Below are 23,286 nucleotides of genomic sequence, written 5' to 3'. Positions count from 1 at the left end.
AGGTGCTTCTCACAAAATTAGAATATCACCAAAAAGTTAATTTATTTCAGTTCTTCAATACAAAAAGTGAAACTCATATTCTATAGAGTCATTACACACAGAGTGATCTATTTCACATGTTTATTTCTGTTAATGTTGATGTTGATTATTATGGCTTACAGCCAATGAAAACCCAAAAGTCATTATCTCAGTAAATTAGAATAATTACCGTATATACTCGTGTATAAGTCAAGATTTTCAGCACTTTTTTTGTGCTGAAAATGCCCCCCTCGGCTTATACATGAGTCATTGTCCAGAAAACCCGAGGGGGAGGGGGAGCCGGCGGCTGTGGCACAGTGACTGCTGCAGCCGCCGGCTTCAAGAAGACATCATACTCACCTTCCTCACGACGTCGCTGCATCTTCGTCCCGACAACGGCAGCTCTCCTGTGCTGAGCGGTAACGTGGTACCACTCATTAAGGTAATGAATATGCACGCGTCTCCACTCCCATAGGCACAGGAGAGCTGCCAGCGCCGGGACAACGGATATGCAGGGACGGCGCGAGGAGGTTGAGTAGGACGGGGGGGGGGGGGGGAATACATGTGGCACCGGGGAGCCATGCATACAACAGGGAGAGCCACACATAGCAGGACAGGGATAAGGGGACAATGCATACCTGGCTTATACTTGAGTCAATAAGATTATCCAGTTTTGCGTGGCAAAATTAGGTGCCTCGGCTTATACTCGGGTCAGCGAGTATATACGGTAACAAACAACACCTGCAAAGGCTTCCTAAGCATTTAAAAAGGTCCCTTAGTCTGTGTCAGTAGGCTCCACTATCATGGGGAAGACTGCTTACAACAGATGTCCAGAAGGCAGTCACTGACACACTCCACAAGGAGGGGAAGCCACAAAAGGTCATTTCTAAAGAAGCCGGCTGTTCACGGAGTGCTGTATCCAAGCATATTAATGGAAAGTTGAGTAGTTAGGAAAAAGTGTGATAGAAAAAGGTGCACAAGCAACCGGGATAACCGCAGCCTGGAAAGGATTGTTAAGAAACATGGATTTTTGTGAGTACTTACCGTAAAATCCTTTTCTCCGAGACGCTCATTGGGGGACACAGATACTGTGGTGTATGCTTCTGCCGCTAGGAGGCTGACACTAAGTGAAAAAAAGAGGTTAGCTCCTCCTCCGCAGTATACACCCTCGCCCCTATTGCGGGCGGAAATCAGTTTGGTGCCAAAGCAGTAGGAGGACAACAAATCAGCCTTAATACAGGTACAACATGTCCAAAGGAACACCCCACCCTTATATCAAATAAGTAAACACATTCATTTAAACAAGAGCCAACTGGCTAATAGGGTGGGTGCTGCGTCCCCCAATGAGCGTCTCGGAGAAAAGGATTTTACGGTGAGTACTCACAAAAATCCATGTTTCTCCTTCGTCTCATTGGGGGACACAAATACTGTGGGACGTCCTAAAGCAGTCCATGGGTGGGAGATTGACTCACCGATCCAAGCTGCATGCACCTCCTGTTTAAAGGTGCGCCACCGTTGCTTGGAGAATCCTTCTACCCAGGCTCGCATCCGCCGAGGCCTGAGCATGGATATTATGTTTGGCAAATGTGTGCAGGCTGGACCAGGTTGCTGCCTTGCAAACCTGTTCCGTCGAAGCCTGATGCCGATGCGCTCAAGAGGCGCCCACCGCCAGGGTAGAGTGCGCTCTGATCCCTGCTGGAATCGGCGTGCCTCTAATGCGGTAGGACTCCTGAATAGTCAAACAAATCCATCTGGCTATGGTCGACTTTGAGGCAGCGAGTCCCTTCCTGCGCTCTTCAGGGAGCATGAACAGCGTGTCCGTCTGACGAAAGAGTGCTGTCCGAGACACGTACCTCCGAAGGGCTCTTACCAGGTCTAACGTGTGAAGAGCCTTTTTCCACATGGTGCACCGGTGGTGGACAAAATGAAGACAAAACAACATCTTGAATAAATGTGAAAAAGAGGACACGACCTTCGGCAGAAAAGGAGGGGCTGGTCTGAGGACCACCTTCTACTTATGGAAAGTGAGGAACGGAGCTCGGCAGGATAGAGCCGCCAGCTCTGAAACCTGCCTGATGGAAGTGATGGCCACTAGGGGAACCTTTCCAGGAAAGGTACCTCAAAGAGATATCCTGAAGCGGTTCCAATGGAGCTTCCTGCAGAACACTTAGGACCATGTTAAGAACCTAGGCGTCCACCAGCGCCTTATAGGGAGGTATCAAGTGGGACACTCCCCAGATGAAAAGTTTTCACCTGCAAATTGGTAGCAATCCTGCACTGGAACAGGACGGATAAGGCCGACATTTGTCTCCTGCGGAAACCTGGGGCAAAGCCCGAGTCTAATGCTCTACCGACTGAGCTATCCGGGCTCTCTGAGCCCGACTGGAGAAAAACCAAGATGTTGGGGATCGAGAATCTTAGCGAAGAAATACCGCGGCCTCGAAATCAAGCAAAGAACACCTTCCAGGTGCGATGGTAAATTCATGCTGAAGCAGGCCTCCGGGCGCTAATCGTTGTAGCCACCACCTTGCTCCCGAACACTGCCTGGATTAGAATCCAAGATTCAATGGCCCTGCCATCAAACACAGGGTCCCTGAGTTCGGGTGGCACATCGGTCCTTGAGACGGTAGATCTGGGCGCTCGAGCAGGCGCCCAGGAACATCGGCGAGCAGCTGCCTTAGATCTGCGTACCACACTCGACGGGGCCAGCAGAATCTCCGGCCCCCCTTCTGTCTTGATCCCTTTGCTGACTCTCGGGAGTAGTGGCAGTGAGGGAAATAGATATGGGAGGCGAAACTGGTTCCATGGCAGAACCCACGCGTCCACCGCGAATGCCTGCGGGTCCCTGGCCCGAGCGACATATGTGGGCACCTTGGCATTCACTCTGGAAGCCATCAGGTCCACATCCGGGGCTCCCCACAGTTGACAAATCTGCTGAAGAACTTCGGGATGTAGAGACCACTCTCCGGATGCAAGACCCTGCCGGCTGAGGAAGTCTGCCGCCCAATTTTCCACGCTCGGGATGTGGACAGCCGAAATCACCGAGTGGTTTGCTTCGGCCCACTGAAGAACGTGCCCCACCTCGCGCATGGTTCTGCTGCGGGTGCCCCCCTGACGAATTATGTAAACCACCGCCGTGGCGTTGTCCGATGGAATCCGGACAGGGCGGCCTGCTAGAAAGTGATGAAACTTCTGCAGAGCCAGCCGAATTGCTCGTATCTCTAATAAGTTGATCGGGAGGCGTGCCTCCTGTGGCGACCACCGTTTCTGGGTTGTGTGGTGGCGAAACACCCCTCCCCAACCGAGGAGACTGGCGTCGATTGTCATTATCAGCCCATGACCTGGGGGAAAGGTTTCCCCTAGGCCAGAGAGGAACTGGTTATCCACCATCCAAGCGACTGCCTGACTTGAGAGGACAGTTGGCACCGCCAATCGAGCGTGAAAGGATTCTTGTCCCAGGCTTACACGAGGCGTGCTGCAGGGTGTGAAGGATGGAACTGGACGAAAGGTATCACTTCCATTGCTGCCACCATTTTCCCTAGGATCCTCATCGCGGATCGGATGGTATGAGGGACTGGTTGGCGCAGTGTCCGGACTCCCTGCCAGAGACTAGCGCCTTTTCCTGAGGGAGAATTACCAACCCTCGGCAAGTGTCGAAGATCATTCCTAGGAAGGAGATCCTCTGAGCTGGCACAAGGGATGATTTCTTTGCATTGACCAACCATCTAAGCGGCAAGAGTATCTAGCGTGATGTTGACACCTTCCTCACATGCCCGTATTGACGGGCCCTTGACCAAGAGGTCCTCCAGATAAGGTAAGACGACTATGCCTTGAGAATGCAGTGTGGCCCTGACAATTGGCATAACCTTTGTGAACCTCTCTGGGAGCCACGGCTAGCCCGAAGGGTAGCGCTACGAACTGAAAATGTTGAACGCTGATGGCAAAGCGTAGAAGCCTCTGATGAGGAGGGAAAAATGGGAATATGCAGAAATGCGTCCTGGCTGTCAATTGAGGCCAAGTATTCTCACTGCTCCATGACCGTTATGACTGAACGGAGAGACTCTATCCGGAAATGTCTGATCCTGATGAATTTGTTCAGAAGCTTTAGGTCCAAAACAGGCCTGACAGACCCGCCCTTTTTTGGAACCGCAAAAAGGTTGGAATAGAACCCCTGAGCTCTTCAGTGTTCTGGCACTGGAACAATGACTCCGTTGTGCAGGAGCGACTTCATGGCTCCCAATAGAGCCCCTACCTGGGTATCCACCCTGGGAAGCCGGGAAAGAAAAAACCATCTTGGAGGGTATCTGACAAATTCTATTTTGTAACCTGAGGACACCAATTCTTTTACCCATGCGTCGTGAGCGATGTTGGCCCAGACGTGGTGAAAACAAAGTAGGCGGCCGCCCACTTTGCTGGTGTCGTCTGGTAAAGACCTCGAGTCATTTGGCCGATGATCTTTAGGATCTGGGTTCCCTCGCTCTGGCCTGTTGAGCACGCATTCTCCCCAATGGGTTGGCTCTATATGAGAACTGCCGCTCCCTATCCTGGTTGGGGCGGCCTGAGGTGGCGGAATTGGGCCCCGTAGTCCACCTGGAGTCTTTTAACGCATGACCGCGGACCGGTCTCCTATTCGGGTCCCGGACCAGGCTCGGGCCGCTTAGCGGCCGCCACCTGACCAATGCCGTCACGCCCGGCCTAGAATGGCCGGTGGCACTGCGAAAGGCCCGAAAACGTGCCTGAACCGGGTGATGAAAAAACAGTTTAACCTTCTGTTGAGGGAGAAACCCGCTCTTTCCTCCTGTGGAGTCGGAGATAAGTTGATCCAACTTTTCTCCAAATAGGCGGCCGCACTGATAAGTGCAGGGAAGTCAAAGACTTCATGGAAGTAGAATCGGCCTGCCATGTCCTCAACCATAGGGCTCTTCAGATAGAGATTGCATTAGCGGCAGCAAGTGCTGAACAATTGGCCGCATCCAAAGACGCATTCATTACATAGTCTCCGGCTATCGCCATCTGACCTGCGACCTCCGAGATCTCTGCAGGCAGATCCTGCTCCGGCGCGACCTTGTTTAATGTTTCTGACTATGCTATCATAGCCTTGGCTACTCAAGTTGCTGCGAACGAGGGAACGAGTGCAGACCCTGACGCCTCATATACTGAACGAGCTAGGCTCTCAATAAGGCAGTCCGTGGGATCTTTAATGGCGGAAACCCTAGGGACAGATAACAGTCTTAGTGGCCAGACGTTAAACCGGAGGATCCACTATCGGGGATTCCATCCATTGTTTACGGAGGTCCGGAGCAAACGGATACCTCGTTTCGAGTGCCTTTTAAACCGAGAAAACGCCGTTCTGGACTGTACTGTGACAGTGATCGGGCCCACTCCGGGGGATTTGACACATTGGTCGCAGGGGAGGGCTCCTGGGCGCATTTGGATTTGCAGGCTTCGCATAAACGCTTGCTCTGCGCCCGCGGAAACGCATCCCGACAAGAGATGCATGCCGCGTAAAAGAACGTGTGTGTCTTTGCTTTTTCGGACATGCTGTATCTGTCCGCTGCTGGGGATATGGGGAAGAGGTAGTCCCTCGTTTTTCCCTATAGCGTGGCCTCTCGGGCAGCACTTACCCCAGTCCTGCGCCCCCCCCGACCTGGATGCTTCCTTTAAATCGTGCGCCGACATCTGTGGCGTGCACCAGCCTGTAAAAACCGCTCTAGGGGCGGTACTCCCACTTTGCGGCCTAGCCCGTGCTCCAAAGCCGGGGCCTCAATTTTTACCGCCGCCCAGTGCGGGGCGGGCTGCCGGAAGTGACGCGCGGCCCCGAGGGCGGAACTTCCGGCCGCGGCCTAGCTCCGACCGAAGCCGCGGCCTCAATTTTTCCGGTACCAAAAAATAGTGCTACTGACCGGCGCGGCGTTTCCCGGGCTGCCGCCTGACGGATCCAGCCCTTCTCTTGCATGGCTAGTGGATGCCGAGCTGTGGGCTCCAGCCCGAAATCTTCGCAGGAGCCCTCCCCGACCCTCTCCTCACCGATGATCCTCTTCAGCCTGAGCGCAGGTATGTGAGGGGGTCTTTGATAAAAAATAGGACGGCGCAGGCACCCTAGCTCCAACTAACCCCTTCAGGGGGTGAGGAGAGGGACCGTCCGCCGCCATGCAGAACTGCCGTCTAGCGTTGGTGGAGCAGTGGGGGCCGCACAGACTAGTCTTGTGCCTCTGTGCAAGCCCATGGTTTCAATACCTAGGGGTTGACAGGGCTAAGTTTGGCATAATGTCCCACGTCGCGGGAAAGGATACGTGGAGGAATACTCGCACGTGCTCGCCCGTTGATGGTTTGGGGAAATCGGATCCTTTCAATAGGCTGCGTTGACCCTGTTTCATCTTCATAAAATAACAAACAAAAATAGAAGTCTGGGGAAAAGTCCCAGATATGTCCCTCGGTGCGGGAAAGTATACGCGGAGACGATACTCAACGCGTGCTCGCCCGTTGATGGTTTGGGGAGATCGGACCCTTTCAATAGGATCCGTCGCCCCTGTCTCCTCTTCATAGTAAACTAGAAAAAAATAGTCTGGAGAGATCCAGACTGTGTGTGCCTCCATAGGACACTAAGCAAAAAACTGATTTCCGCCCGCAATAGGGGCGAGGGTGTATACTGCGGAGGAGGAGCTAACCTCTTTTTTTCACTTAGTGTCGGCCTCCTAGCGGCAGAAGCATACACCACAGTATCTGTGTCCCCCAATGAGATGAAGGAGAAAAGGCTATTCAAAAATTTGGGGGAGATTCACAAGGAGTGGACTGCTGCTGGAGTCATTGCTTCAAGAGCCACCACACAGACGTATCCAGGACATGGGCTACAAGTGTTACATTCCTTGTGTCAGCCACTCATGGCCAATAGACAAACCCAGAAGCGTCTTACCTGGGCCAAGGAGAAAAAGAACTGGACTGTTGTCAGTGGTCCAAGGTGTTGTGTTGTTTTCAGATGAAAGTAAATTTTGCATTTCATTTGGAAATCAAGGTCCCAGAGTCTGGAGGAAGAGTGGAGAGGCCATAATTCAAGCTGCTGGAGGTCTAGTGTGAAGTTTCCACAATCAGTGATGGTTTGGGGAGCCATGTCATCTGCTGGTGTAGATCCACTGTGTTTTATCAAGACCAAAGTCAGCGCAGCCATCTACCAGGACATTTTAGAGCTCTTCTTGCTTTCCTCTGCCGACAAGCTTCTTGGAGATGGAAATATCATTCTCCAGCAGGACTTGGCCCCTGTCCACACTGCCAAAAGTACCAATACCTGGTGTACACACAACAGTATCACTGTGCTTGATTGGCAGCAAACTCGCCTGACCTTAACCCCATAGAGAATCTATGGAGTATTGTCAAGAGGAAGACGAGAGACACCAGACACAACAATGCAGACGAGCTGAAGGCTGCTATCAAAGCAACTTGGGCTTCCATAACCCCTCAGCAGTGCCACGGGCTGATCGCCTCCATGCCACGCCGCATTGATGCAGTAATTGATGCCAAAGGAGCCCCGACCAAGTATTGAGGGCATTTACTGAACATACATTTCAGGAGGCCAACATTTTGGATTTTAAAATCATTTTTCAGGCTGGTGTTATAAAGTATTCTAATTTACTGAGATAATGACTTTGGGGTTTTCATTGGCTGTAAGCCATAATCATCAACATTAACAGAAACAAACATGTGAGATAGATCACTCTGTGACGCTATATAATATGAGTTTCACTTTTGGTATTGAAGAACTGAAATAAATTAACTTTTTGATGATATTCTAATTTTGTAAGAAGCACCTGTATATCATGTAGTTGCAGCACATCCAGTTTATAGGGGTTATCTGCAGTAATCTGGAGCTGCATTTTCAATGACATTACAACACCTCAATGACGCATGACTGGCAGGTGCCATCCACACGTCTCGGCCGATATGGAAGTAAACGGCTTTGAACTGCAACAGATAACCCCTTTAAAGTGCACGGTAAATACACAGGACAGATAGTCGATCACATCATTTAGTAAATTCAGCAGTACGCTATTCTTGTGGCTGATTACAGAGTTAATCTTTTTTTTCCATTTCTCACCAATGCAGATAATTCCGTGTACGCTGGAGACGTACAGTTAAACAGGTCCGGTTCAACCCAACCCTTCACATCATCACAGTGTCGTATGGCCGCTCCTGTCAGTAAAACATACATTATCTGGGTGACATTAAACTGGAGATTGTGCAGGAAAGAACATACAGCAAGTGGCAGTCAGTTTGGGGCAGTTTATTACAGAACTGGCGCAGGCAGCCGGGATCACGGTGCAGGCACGGCCGGTCAGGCAGAGGAGCTGGATGCAGAAGCTATAACTGGGGAGTCACAGAAAGCAAGCACAGAAAGGGGCCAAAGGGTCAACTCAAAATCCTCACCTGAGCCCCTCACACCTGTGTGATGGAAAGGAAAAGGGGCACGTGGCCGAGGATAAAACAAGGGAATACTATAATTAAAACCACATTATAACCCCGAGTGCACATACGCAGTACAGAAAAAGCATGGCAAGAAACAAAACGTGAAAAACAAGTCATCTGATCGATTAATAAGATGGACACTATTTGCATTCACACAATATTAAAGGCCGGGGGGAACTCGCTGGGGGTCTCTTTTAAGACTTTGCTGTGATGGTGGTGATCCTGGGAGGGTTGTGTCTCAATGTTAGCTTTCGGACTTACCCTCTGGTAAGTAAGCACAGACTTAGGACCCCAGTGTAAATCTTTAAAGGCCGCCATTACCATGTGCGATTTATATCACAGGTGCATTCTTATGGGTTAGTGGGACTGCACCCACTTTAGTTATGTCCCTGGCGATGCTGTGCTCCACCTCAGAGGCATATACACTGCTCTTGTATTACACAATGTAAAATCTTGTATATGTAATCTAAAGGGACATGTCAGGAGCACCAAATGAATAGTGTTTATTGCATGAAGTGCTCCTTTCTGATACTGCAACATAACGTTCGGCCAGCCATAGAATTAAAATATATTATATATAAAATATATATTATACAAATACATAATATTATATTCATTACTAAATACAGACAGAGTCTACGGAGAGTGTAAGTATGGTTATTAGGTAGAAGGATCAGGCATTACCTGGCATCTAATATCTGAGCACTGAGAAGCCAGCAGGCCTCCCTCCAGCTCCCGAGAGCCGAGTGACAGGCAGGGGATAAACAAGGTGGGCAGCTATCGGCAATGTTTAATGACTCTCTGCTAAGCGCTTGCCATAATTCTAGAAATATTTGGAGTGCGGCTGATTTGGAGCAATCTGTCTGATGAGAGCACACTTATTGGGGTGGCAGGATTTCAGTCGGCTCGTGGGTGATGAGATGACATGACAGCTTGTAGTAAGCACAGTCAGATTATATTACTTACCTAGGGAGCCTTTGGGACAGGGAACAGCAGCAGGGAGGCCAAACTTGGTCCTGGGCCACCAAACGCCTGAAGTTAATGTTTTTGGACATCCGTCATAAATAACTGCAGAGTAGAAAGAGATTAGTAAAAATAAGAGACTGCAAAAACCAACCCCCACCCCCTTATACTGCAAAACTATATGTCTATGAATAACGTTTCACATACTCAGCACCATTTCGGACATCACCATTAGGCTGTGTTCACACGTAGCGTTTTTTTCGCGGATTTTACAGCGGATTTTCCAATAAATCCGCTATAAAACCGCGAAAAATAAGCTTCCCATTCATTTCTATACATTTTGCACTTTTTGTGCACATTGATGCGTAAAAAACGCAGCATGCTCATTAATTTCACGGATTTTTCCGCGTTTCTGATTATTTCTATGCGTTTAGAAAACGTGCGTTAAAAAAACGCATAAAAACCACACAAAAATCGAGGTGAAAACGCGCAGAAAAAACGCGCGGTTGCTGGGAAGGGAGTCAGGTTTTCCAGCAGAAATTTTCTGCTACGTGTGCACTTAGCCTTAAGCAGGACCTCGGGTGATTAGCTGGGATTGGGTGGGCACTGCTCCTTAAATACCTCCATAAATATCTATTTAATTTAAGCCATGGCACACTTTGGTGTGAGAGCTGTTATTTACAGGAATGCTAGCTAATATAGAGGAAGGTCTAGACACTCAGAGAGCACATGGACCTGCTCCAGGCTAATTTGCATGTGGCTTTAAAGGGAATCTGTCACAAATTTTTTTGCCTATAAGCAACCGGCACCGCCATCAGGGGCATCAGGGGCTTATCTACAGCATTCTGTAATGCATTCTGTAATGCTGTAGATAAGCCCTCAATGTACCCTGAAAGAGAAGAAAAAGGAGTAATATTATACTCACCCACGGGCGGTCCGGGTCCGTTTCGGGTCCGGAGGGAGGCGCGATCCGGTCCGGCGCCTCCCATCTTGTAGAGATGACGTCCTCTTCTTTCCTGCCCGTCGCGGCTCCAGCGCACTGCTCTGCCCTGTTGAGGGCAGAGCAGAGTACTGCAGTGCGCAGGCGTCGGAAGAGGTCCAGCGCCTGCGCACTTCAGTACTCTGCTCTGCCTTCAACAGGGCAGAGCAGTGCGCCGGAGCCGCGACGGGCAGGAAAGGAGAGGACGTCATCGCTACAAGATGGGAGGCGCCGGACCAGACTGCGACTCCCTCCGGACCCGGACCGCCCCTGGGTGAGTATAAAATAACTCATTTTTCTTCTCTTTCAGGTTACATCGGGGCCTTACCTACAGCATTCTGTAATGCTGTAGATAAGCCCCTGATGGCGGTGCCGGCAGCTTATAGGCAAAAAAATTTGTGACAGATTCCCTTTAAAGCTCAATTTCTCAGTGCTGGGTCATTGGATTACTGCAAGACATGCATAAATTTCATTGCTGTATAGGAACTAAGCTGCCATAGTGCTATTTTCCATAGTAAACTTGTCCTAACCGCTTCATATAAGTCCCGGTCTTCCAATAATGTCATGCTCTGCAGCACACGCCTATCTGGAGAGACATCTCTATGGTTCATGAATAGAGAATGAAGGTTTGCACTTTCACAAATGTTGCATGCACCAACTAGAGCAAAATCCAGTCTGATGCAACCCCCTAAACATAAGCCGGCATATTTGCCATTCAGGGTCTATGGGTCGCATCCTCTCCATCTAGTATTATTAATATAGGGTTGATGTAATGTTTTCTCAGGATAAATCAATTATACAATCCTTACGGAGCTAGAAGAGCAGGACACTGGTGGCTTCGGCAGCTCATTCAGAATCTCCTCTACATTTGCACCATTGAGATCTCACCTTCACAGCCGCTTGGCGAGACTTCAGCGAACGGGTTATCGCAGCTGTTGCACTGGCGTCCGATCACTCCGGGTCTACAAAAGCATTGGCCGGTATCTAGATCACATGATCTCGAAGATGATCCAATGGGGTAACAATCGCAAGGCAAACATGTATCGCTACCTTTTGGGCGATAGTGATATTCCTGCAGGGTGAAAGTAAAGAATAAGCATCATTCAACTGCGGCATCTTTTTCCGCTGCGGATATGGCTTCAGTGAATCCTGCACAAAATCCGCGTCTTACATGTGGGCTTGCGGCATTGCAAAAGGTGAAATCGGCAGCAAAATCTGCAAGTCAAACATGTGAATTTTGCAGCGAATTTGTTGTGCCTAGTGTCGAAAAGATGCTCCATATGCTGTAAGCAGAAGGGATAGTAACAGAGAACTTAAAGGGATTGTCCAGAATTAGAAAACCAGAAACAGTCCGCCTTTGTCCATGGGTTGCGTGTGAACTTACAGCTCAGACCCCTTTCACTTCACTGAAGCTCAGCTGCCATACCAGACACAACCTATGTCCAGGGGTGATGCTGCATGTAATGCCCTTGCCTTTTTAAGCAGCCCCCATTTACCTTGCAGTGGCATTGCCCATTTGTCTTATTGCAGTTCGGATCAAAGCCCTTATTGACATCACAGTTACACGGTCCGCAGGTTCGGTTCCCCCACCAGCCTTTAGGGCACTGATGATCCACTCTAGAAGGACAATCAAAAATTAGCAGATGATAAGATATGTGGGGGATTATATTGTTTTCCTGCTACCCATATCCCCACTCCAGTCTAATAGTTCTTACCTGTGCTCACAATATCTTCCAAAATGGTGTCCTGAGCACTCGCATGTATACCCCATGGGATGGTCTGGATGATGAGAGCACACTCCTTTATTTTCACAAGGGTTTAGCTGACAGATGTCCATACAATTATCCCCCAAGAACCCTGTGTGGACAAATAGGAGCCCGTTAGCTCCTGCTAATATTTGACAGCAAGCAGAGATTTTGAAAATGGGAAGAAATATAAACACAAAGGGCCCCAATCATTAAGAATGGTGATTTATACTTCAGTCTCAAAGACGCACTCTCAAGAATTACTAACCTGTCCAAATAAGTGTGTTATGTAATATAATACTCAGTGATTGCAGTCTTCCCTGCTGTCCAGCGCCGCACCGGTCCTCTCCTGCCTTATCTGGGTGGGAAGTCAATTCCACCATGTAAGACTACGAAGCATCAGAACCAGGCTCCATAGCCTTAGCTTGTACGGCTTTGCACACACCGAGTCTTTTTGCTGAGTTTTCTGAGCAGAAACAAAGTGCTCAAAAACTCTCTGTGCACAAATCCTAAAAGTGATTTCCATCTGACATATAACCTCAGCGGGAGCCAAGGAATCGGACAAGTGAGACATAAGAGGACCAGAGCACAGGTGAAAATCTGAGAAGACGGCGGTCGGTGACTAGTTTAATGCATCCACACTACATATATTTAGAACGGCATAGGGCATGACATTTTTCTATAAGAAGCGAGCGTATCTTCACTGAATTTGGTGAATCTTTCAACTCTCGTGCAGCACTGACAAAAGTACATTTCTTTCTTAATTTAAGCCTTTTTTGGCAAAAACTATGATCAGTCGTACGCACAACTAGCCACACAATGTCCCACCTGACCTTCACCCACTGTTTAAAATGCCAAAAGTCGCAAAAGTGGTCATTACACAAAGATTGTGGAGTTCAAGGGGAGCTGTATACGTGATCTGCAGTGAGCTCCCCCTAGTGGCAGCTGCAGACAGATAGGATTATATCAGAAAGATGAAAAGAAGACAAGACAGTGAAGAATTTACCTCCCTGACATAATACTTACCAGGGTGACAGACGCAGACATGGCCCAGCCATGTGTCCATACAGGAGCTGTTCCCCTGGCAGGGGTTAGAATCGCACACATTGGTGACATTGCAGCCAGTCTTAACATTCACAAGGTTTGCTGGCTTGGGAAAAGTGATGCCGTTGGGTGTATCACCGAGGCGCAGCCCCTTAAGTGCAAAAAGAAGCACCAGTAAATATACAAAATATAGGTCATTTTCAGCATGAAAGTTATTTAAAGGGGAATTCCACGTATATCTGTCTTAGTCAAAAGGTAAAAGCCATGGTGCTCTTTATAGAAGGAGACATGCATTCTGTGATAGGGGCAGGTATGAACAGAGTCTTCACCTGTATGCAGCCTTCCAGGCCATTCTGTACCGCCTGAGCTGTCAAAACGCCACCCACATAAAGGTGTTTAACCCTCAGTCCATGGAGCTCATTCCCCACATTCACAGTGTCCTACAAAATGAAAGAAAATATATTGTAAACCCAGTTCTCAAAGGGTTAGTCCAGGATTAGAAAATCATGGGTGCCTTCTTGAAGAAACAGCTCCACCCATGTCCACAGGTTGTCTCTGGTACTGCAGCTGAGCTCCTTTGAAGTGAATGAAGCTGAGCTGCAATACCAAACACAACCTGTGGAGATGGGAGGCGCCGTTATTGGAAAAAAGCAGCCATGATTTATCTAATTTTCCACAACTCTTTGAAAACTTGCCTTACAAACCTTTCTGCAACTTTGTAATATACTTGCATTTTAATTTCTCAGCATTTTCTAAATATATGGTAAATCAAGCAAACTGCGGCACTCCAGCTGCTGGCTGTCAGGGCATGCTGGGAGCTGTAGTTCACAACAGCTAGTGCGGTACAGGTTGCTCATTCAATAATGGTTTATTTTATATTATAAGGCCATACCTGGTAGAACCCATAATCCAAGTTGATGGTGATAACATAACGCGTTTCACGTCCACTACGTACATCGCGTAACTCCATCTGCAGATCGTGCCACCTCCCGTCATTCACCCGCATCTGGTCCAGCAGGAGGACAGACGCTCTGCTGGAGCCACGGCCGACGGAGAACGAGACGTGTCCAGAAACCAGCTGCAAGGAAAGATACGAAACTGACATGGGCAAATACTAATACAAAATAGTCTTTAGTAAAGGACAAATACAAAGCAATCCATCATCTGTATAATGCAAGACGATCAGAAACTTACCTGGCATTGAATGGTGGTATATTGGCCAGCATGCACCTGCAGCAGCAAGCCATCAGCACGGCGGGTTCGGAAAGCCAGTCCCATAAACCACGGTATGGAGATTTTCATCTCATTTTTAAAGTCCCAGGACAGAATTCCACTCCCATTGAAATGATACGGATGATGCATTGCTGAGAGGGGAAAGGTTTTAGATAAAATATTTTAATATTAAGCTTAAACACGCCTAAATCTAAAACATGCATTTCCAGTTTATGGCCACAAGAGGGCAGCATATTGCCTCTTTTTTCTGAGTCATTCAGAGTTAACGCACAGTTATAACTCCCATCATCCACAACATCATAAACCCCGACTTCCAGATCTTTTTATTGTAATGTCTCAATTTTATAAGGAAATACATACATAAATATATATATCAATAAATCCACCATAAAGGTAAAAACAATATGCATGAACTCACTGATCTTGCAGTCCTTTCCTCCAAAACCTAATGGACAATCACAAGTGTACGTGCCCCAGCCTAATGTGCAGTTGCCTCCATTTTTGCAGGGGTTAGGGTCACAAAATAACTGCTTTGCGTTACACCCTGATAAACGAAAAACACAGACATTATGATTTAGAATGGAAATGGGATAAAAATTGTAAAAATGAACATGGCTGAGAGTTGTAGTCCATGGAAAATTTATTTTGCAGTGTTAGGGTATGTTTCCACGGTCAGTATTGCCAGCGGTTTGGACGCAGTACATGTTCAATTCGTCCAAAGCGCTGCCGGCTTTTGTACGCGCGGTGATTCCGCATGTGTTCATTGAACCGTGCAGAATCACCGCATCCTATACATTGTATGGGTGACTTCATCTTGCAGAGACTGAGCGTCTCCGCAAGATAAATTGACATGCTGCGGTCTAGAAAGACGCGTCACATGTGCGTATACGCAGAGCCGGATGAGTCCCTGCACGCATAGTGCATATTTCATAAAATCTCCTCCACTATGCTGTGACATCTGGACGCTGTGGCTGTACGCAGCGTCCAATCTGCAGTGGTTACTGACCATGGAAACATACCCTTAGGGAACGTCTGTGTGTACTTCTACTTTATTTCAACCACATTTCGCACTAAAATTGACATCTGATCACACAGACTTCAATGAGATTGGGACAGCCCTAATAAAATCAGTGTGATTTCAACACGCACATCAACACTTTATGACTGGCAGGGGTGCGATCTTTGGGACTCGCACTGAATCAGTGGTGTGTCCTCCTCTCCGCAGCTGGGAGATCAGACTTTCACCAATTATAAAGTGATGGTGTATCCTAGTGACATCACATCACTTTATAGGATAGCAGAAGCCATTTAACTCAACATCTACTTTATTTCTTTTGACCATCTTGAGATGATGACAGAGAAGAGGGCATGAAGATAAAAGGATGTATCCTAAATCGTGCATCCTACCGGCAGAGGTTCCATTATTTGCTATGTACGACGCCAGGTCAATCTTTCTGCTATCGATATATAGATCCTTCATGCATCCTATGAACTCTCTGTGGGTCACTGGGAAGTTTTCAGGGAGATTGGGAACCCCTCCGAGAAGAAGAGGACCTGTGAGATCCAGGGACCTGCAAGGAAGGAGACAAGCCATGTTACTGGAGTCATAAAGAGGGAAGCACATGCACAGCCACCTCTCCATTCACAGTGGTCACTTCAGCAGAAAGGGAGGGGACCCCTATCAGACATCGGGCATGCCATACATGTCTAAGAAGTGTCTGATATAAGGTCTCTCCCAATCCAAACCTCCAAACTGGATTGTCCATCTGCTGGACTCATTCTGACCAGAGATTCACTGACGCAGGTACAGGGGATGATGAGCAGCCATCTTACTTTTTGGAACTTGACTGGACTCCTTCGGCAGCACACGTATAGTTTGCGATCTCATTGCTGAACTTCAAGGCCACAGAAATGTCACAATCATCCACTGCCAGCACAGCTACTTTCTCCTTAGAGGGTCCTTGGGCCACCCCCATAGATCCTGTCTTAGGCTAAAAAATAAAACCATAATATGTTAATCTGTCACTTTGAGATGCCCTATTCTGTTGTCAAGGTGGCTACCAAATAAGGCCTGTTTCACACTTCGGTTTTTTGACGTGGCATCCGTTGCCAACCGTTAATTGACGGAATCTCTCTCTTTCTCTCTCTCTCTCTCTCCTTTTCCAGAGTTGTTTCACTTTAAATTTAATGAACTTTGCAGCTAAAATGGATCAGTCAAAAAATGAATCCTGTGCCATCCGTTTGTGCCAAAACGGAAACGGATCTGTTTTGCCACAATCCGGCGGATTTTGACTGACGTCAAATAACTGAAATGTTAAACAGCCCTTAGGCTGCAACTACAGCCAAAAAATGAGACGTCACCCAACATTTCCAGAACCTCAGATGACAAACCCCTGACAGTCTATTTCTGCATTTCTATGTAGATTTGTCATCCAAGACTCTGGGAATAGAACTATGACTGTGGCCATATTGGTTGTCACCCAGCTTTTCTAAAGACAGATATTAGCAATTTTTTATGAGAAAGGCAACTTAAGAATTTAATGGGGTCCAGTATAGTGAAATGGCGAATAAGAACGAAAATAATGAAGCCAGCGACTTCTCCTACCTTGTTGTAGTAGCGGAGCTGGACCGTGTGCCATTTGCCATCGCTGACCCCTCCAAGGACATACGGGGCCACCAGGGTGCTGGATTCACCTATAAAACAGCCAGTAACATTTCAATGACTCCACTGCTTGTTATACAGAGCGTCCCGCATCAGTGGGGCAGGTGCGACTGCTTAATTCTGCCCAGACCACCCTGATAAAATGAATGTAAGGTGCGGTGCTGTCTGAGCCTGATCTTATCTGCCCCCATTATATTGTAACATATGTTCCTGCTGGTGAGGTTGATAATCCCATTTCTCCAGCATCCATCAGGCAGGAGTAATTAATAAGAGCGGACGGTGTCTATCTTGTCCATTAATGACAAACTCAGCTCTGCATTATAACATCACAGATCCACAACCGCACGTTTCTGCCAGGGATACAACAGCAATTAAGAGGTTAGGAAAAAGCTAAATCTGCTCGCTGTCACAATGTGGGAAGATTTACAGCATCGGTTACTGCCTCTAAAGTGGCCATCAATCTGCAGCGTGTGGCCCCCAGCACCACAAACCATGCAAACAGGACGAGCCGAGCCGCTGCTAATGCACCAATTATTGACAGGTTTCACCCCCACATCTGTGTCCAGGCCCGGTGTTGGATGGATGGGACAGTCGGGATTATGAATGCTTTCCAAACTGAGATTATTACATCCAACACCGGACTCATAACATGAAATATTCACGACACCCAGGAGTATTCATCACTGTGTATACTGGAAAAGTACAAGAGGGGACAGAGGAGACCCTGAGAATATCCCCCTCCTATAAAGCCCCCGTCACACACAGCGATCTATATCGCTAGCGAGATCGCTGCTGAGTCACAAGTTTTGTGACGCAACAGCGATCTCATCAGCGAGATCGCTGTGTGTGACACCTATCACCGACCGACCCCCCCCCTGCCAGTATCACTGATCGTTGTTGGAAAGCCCCAAAACCCAAGAGCTGCACTCACTATTCTGCTGGTGCAGTCACTGTGTACATACATTACTGAGCTGCACTCACTATTACTGATCAGTACAGGATCAGTGATGTAATTTATGTACACCGTGAATGCACCAGCAGAATAGTGAGTGCAGCTCTGGAGTATAATACAGGAAGTAACTCAGGATCAGTAATGTAATGTATGTACACAGTGACTGCACCAGCAGAATAGTGAGTGCAGCTCTGGGGTATAATACAGGAAGTAACTCAGGATCAGTAATGTAATGTATGTACACAGTGACTGCACCAGCAGAATAGTGAGTGCAGCTCTGGAGTATAATACAGGATGTAACTGAGGATCAGTAATGTAATGTATGTATGCATTGACTGCACCAGCAGAATAGTGAGTGCAGTTCTAGAGTATAATACAGGATGTAACTCAGGATCAGTAATGTAATGTATGTACACAGTGACTGCACCAGCAGAATAGTGAGTGCAGCTCTGGAGTATAATACAGGATGTAACTCATTATCAGTAATGTAATGTATGTATGCATTGACTGCACCAGCAGAATAGTGAGTGCAGTTCTAGAGTATAATACAGGATGTAACTCAGGATCAGTAATGTAATGTATGTACACAGTGACTGCACCAGCAGAATAGTGAGTGCAGCTCTGGAGTATAATAAAGGATGTAACTCAGGATCAGTAATGTAATGTATGTATGCATTGACTGCACCAGCAGAATAGTGAGTGCAGTTCTAGAGTATAATACAGGATGTGTTAGGGTCGGCGGAACGCACCAGATATAAATAATAGAAGGTGCGTTCGCCGCCCGAGGTCCACCGTGCGGTAGATGGTAAGACCGCTGCTGGACAATGGCAGATGCACCAGAAGGTGAAGTACTGCGCTCAGGTTAACGTCACCCTAACGCAAAGAGCGGCTCTGTTCAGACACAGAGTCGCTTGGCAGTAATAAATATAAAGACACTGGCCCTGTTAGCTTCACAGGAAGCTCAGCGGATGGCGTTGCAGTCGCAACCACCAAGGGACGCTTCTACCGCAGCACGGCAATAACTAAAGCCGCTGGACGACGGCGCCGGAAGACCGAGCACCGTCGGACGCTAGTGGGCAGTGCAGGAGGCACAGTGGCGTGTAGCTTGCCACACTCTGTCACCATTCGTATTATCAAAGGGAAGGGGTTTCATAATAAGTCACTCACCAGTCCATGCATCCATCACCATACACACACAGCATAATATGCTACAATAGCGCATGGCCGAGCCGCCATGCGGGCTTTTTATAGCCATGCGCTTCCGGGACCTTCCAGTACCCTGGAAAGGACCTATCAAATCCGACACAGGACCTGAGCATGTGACCCCTGCTCTCCAGCGAGAGGTCACCTTGCGGGCATGCCCAGTAGCACGGCACGAGGACTTAGCCTCTGGAGCGGTTCCCTGCAGAACAGGTTGCGCTACCATTGCTGCACCAGAGGTGGCAGCAACATCCAGGCTGTCAGAGCGAGTCTGAGCAACACGCCTGGCTCCCCGTGTTTGCTGAGCAGCACCTGGAGCTGTCGGAGGAGAATGGGAGACCGCTGGATGTCTGGCTCTGGATTCCCACTGTGCAGTGTCAGGAATCCGACACCTAACAGGATGTAACTCAGGATCAGTAATGTAATGTATGTACACAGTGACTGCACCAGCAGAATAGTGAGTGCAGCTCTGGGGTATAATACAGGATGTAACTCAGGATCAGTAATGTAATGTATGTACACAGTGACTGCACCAGCAGAATAGTGAGTGCAGCTCTGGAGTATAATACAGGATGTAACTGAAGATCAATATTAGATAAGTAATATTTGGATTCACAAAGTGAGAAGAAACACTGTATGAATCTCTTCTTCCACTTTGCACCAAATGTAACATGCAGCACAGACCTGTGGAGTATTTCAGCTGTACTTGTCCGTCGTTAATCTCTACTGCAATGAAGTCATGCTTCTCGTTGAGACGTCCATTGTAAAACAAGAGGCCATTCTTCTCTTTAGTGGCAAATCTGAACAGAAATAGAAGCAAAGTCAGATTTATAAATCTATTATTATCAGATATTTCTATTACTGTGTTTTATCAGTTACTATTATAGCACATTGCTGTAAGGAGAGTCTGCTTGTTAGCATGGGTTGCTGGCCAACAGCGTGTACACACAGGTTAGGCTTGGAGCACGCTGCATCTGGGCACCTTGTCCGATATACACTGGAAGCTATAGGCGCCAGATGCGACCAGACAGAGGCTGAAGATGTGTTCTTCCAGCCTCTGTCTGGCCAGTTTGTGCCTGCATGCATTTTGTTGAATTGTAAAGGAAAGCACAGCGGCCTGCACCTTCCTATACAGAGGCTACTGCAAACAAACCTCTACCAAACACTGGATTTTGTTGTCTCAGGTCCAGGCTCTGCACCCTTCACCGGGATCTCTAAACTTTCTTGTGCTCCGTGTTGGGCTTTGCAGGTGGTCCACCATGTGGTCGTCTACCTAGGCCTATATGGGGCCCACCAAGACACACACCTCTGTTCTTGATCTTCAGAACCGCTGCTACCTGTTTCCTGTGTGCCTCAACTGCCTGCTGCACCGATGCCCACGTGGACCTTGGGCCTTGAGGATCCCCCTCATCTTGTGAGCCGAACACATTTCTTTACAGTGGGTCCCTATAGAGGACGGATGCCTCAGTATAAATTCTGAGTGTCCACACCTTCAGCGGCATACCTCACCTTCTGAGCGTGTGAGCAACACAGCTGGCACGGAAGCAGGTCTGACAGAGCATAAATGATACCATGCAAGAGTGCAGCTCTGGAGTACAATGCAGGATGTAACTAAGGATCAGTAATGTAATGTATGTACACAGTGACTGCACCAGCAGAATAGTGAGTGCAGCTCTGGAGTATAATACAGGATGTAACTCAGGATCAGTAATGTAATGTATGTACACAGTGACTGCACCAGCAGAATAGTGAGCGCAGCTCTGGGGTATAATACAAGAGGTAACTCAGGATCAGTAATGTAATGTATGTATACAGTGACTGCACCAGCAGAATAGTGAGTGCAGCTCTGGAGCATAATACAGGATGTAACTCAGGATCAGTAATGTATGTACACAGTGACTGCACCAGCAGAATAGTGAGTGCAACTCTGGAGTATAATACAGGATGTAACTCAGGATCAGTAATGTAATGTATGTACACAGTGACTGCACCAGCAGAATAGTGAGTGCAGCTCTGGGGAATAACACAGGAGGTAACTCAGGATCAGTAATGTAATGTATGTACACAGTGACTGCACCAGCAGAATAGTGAGTGCCGCTCTGGAGGATAATACAGGATGTGACTCAGGATCAGTAATGTAATGTATGTACACAGTGACTGCACCAGCAGAATAGTGAGTGCAGCTCTGGGGTATAATACAGGATGTAACTCAGGATCAGTAATGTAATGTATGCACACAGCGACTGCACCAGCAGAATAGTGAGTGCAGCTCTGGAGTATGATACAGGATGTAACTCAGGATCAGAACAGGATCAGTAATGTAATGTATGCACACAGTGACTGCACCAGCAGAATAGTGAGTGCAGCTCTGGAGTATAATACAGGATGTAACTCAGGATCAGAACAGGATCAGTAATGTAATGTATGTACACAGTGACTGCACCAGCAGAATAGTGAGTGCAGCTCTGGAGTGTAATACAGGAGGTAACTCAGGATCTGTAATGTAATGTATGTACACAGTGACTGCACCAGCAGAATAGTGAGTTCAGCTCTGGGGTATAATACAGGATGTAACTCAGGATCAGAAATGTAATGTATGTACACAGTGACTGCACCAGCAGAATAGTGAGTGCAGCTCTGGAGTATAATACAGGATGTAACTCAGGATCAGTAATGTAATGTATGTACACAGTGACTGCACCAGCAGAATAGTGAGTGCAGATCTAGGGTATAATACAGGATGTAACTCAGGATCAGTAATGTAATGTATGTACACAGTGACTGCACCAGCAGAATAGTGAGTTCAGGTCTGGGGTATAATACAGGATGTAACTCAGGATCTGTAATGTAATGTATGTACACAGTGACTGCACCAGCAGAATAGTGAGTGCAGCTCTGGAGTATAATACAGGATGTAACTCAGGATCAGTAATGTAATGTATGTACACAGTGACTGCACCAGCAGAATAGTGAGTGCAACTCTGGAGTATAATACAGGATGTAACTCAGGATCAGTAATGTAATGTATGTACACAGTGACTGCACCAGCAGAATAGTGAGTGCAGCTCTGGAGTATAATACAGGATGTAACTCAGGATCAGTAATGTAATGTATGTACACAGCGACTGCACCAGCAGAATAGTGAGGGCAGCTCTGGAGTATAATACAGGATGTAACTCAGGATCAGTAATGTAATGTATGTACACAGCGACTGCACCAGCAGAATAGTGAGGGCAGCTCTGGAGTATAATACAGGATGTAACTCAGGATCAGTAATGTAATGTATGTACACAGTGACTGCACCAGCAGAATAGTGAGTGCAGCTCTGGGGTATAATACAGGATGTAACTCAGGATCAGTAATGTAATGTATGTACAGAGTGACTGCACCAGCAGAATAGTGAGTGCAGCTCTGGAGTATAATACAGGATGTAACTCAGGATCATTAATGTAATGTATGTACACAGTGACTGCACCAGCAGAATGACTGCACCAGCAGAATAGTGAGTGCAGCTCTGGGGTATAATACAGGATAGGTCAAGATAAGCAATGTATTTTATTTTTTTCTCTCCAATGGATAAGTTATTTAATTCTATTCTTTTTATTCAATAACTAACCATTTTAATTAGTGCTCTGCAGGATGTTAGTAAAATTTCGATCTACGGTAATTGCGCCCCCGTCAGCAATGCAATGTTGGTAAACCTACTTATGACGTCTGATACATTATGGATTGTGCACTTTACAATAGTCTCTGATACTATAAAGATTTCAGTACAATTTTCACCACAGGAAAAATCAGAGGAGATGGAAAGGTATTAAGGCGGAGGATGTCCAAATCTGTCTTTGGAGATTGCGCTCTGGTGGGGAGACGAGCGGTGACCTTTAGTTGAAATGTTCTTCTATGGGGATTAAGCAGTTAGACATTGACAAGAAATTAATGTTTTTCCTTTAGCCTGAAATGTTCCCTTCTGCCGAGCCACTCAGTTCTTATTATCACACCGAGCAGGATCCTTTCCCTTGGTCGCGTGGAGGTT

At 47.4% G+C, this 23,286-nt stretch overlaps 1 protein-coding gene across 1 annotated transcript in view; it reads right to left on the bottom strand.

Annotated features, from left to right (window-relative positions):
* Positions 1-23,286, bottom strand: part of CELSR3 (cadherin EGF LAG seven-pass G-type receptor 3) — a 113,891-nt gene that overhangs the window by 21,487 nt on the left and 69,118 nt on the right. The window contains exons 4-17 of the mRNA XM_073575083.1: positions 19,938-20,053; positions 17,045-17,133; positions 16,273-16,430; positions 15,847-16,010; positions 14,858-14,983; positions 14,401-14,570; positions 14,099-14,284; positions 13,536-13,646; positions 13,189-13,357; positions 12,133-12,274; positions 11,914-12,034; positions 11,306-11,489; positions 9,442-9,543; positions 8,108-8,202 (exon numbers count right to left, since the gene is read on the bottom strand). Of these exons, the coding sequence (XP_073431184.1) occupies positions 8,108-8,202; positions 9,442-9,543; positions 11,306-11,489; positions 11,914-12,034; positions 12,133-12,274; positions 13,189-13,357; positions 13,536-13,646; positions 14,099-14,284; positions 14,401-14,570; positions 14,858-14,983; positions 15,847-16,010; positions 16,273-16,430; positions 17,045-17,133; positions 19,938-20,053 (1,933 nt within the window). The remainder of the gene's footprint in view (positions 1-8,107; positions 8,203-9,441; positions 9,544-11,305; positions 11,490-11,913; positions 12,035-12,132; positions 12,275-13,188; positions 13,358-13,535; positions 13,647-14,098; positions 14,285-14,400; positions 14,571-14,857; positions 14,984-15,846; positions 16,011-16,272; positions 16,431-17,044; positions 17,134-19,937; positions 20,054-23,286) is intronic.

This window comes from Dendrobates tinctorius, unplaced genomic scaffold (assembly GCF_039654945.1).
Source record: "Dendrobates tinctorius isolate UK_male_01 unplaced genomic scaffold, ASM3965494v1 ptg000041l, whole genome shotgun sequence".
Lineage (NCBI taxonomy): Eukaryota > Metazoa > Chordata > Amphibia > Anura > Dendrobatidae > Dendrobates > Dendrobates tinctorius.
Note: the sequence above shows the minus strand (reverse complement) of the source record. Positions and strands in the feature narration are given on the sequence as shown.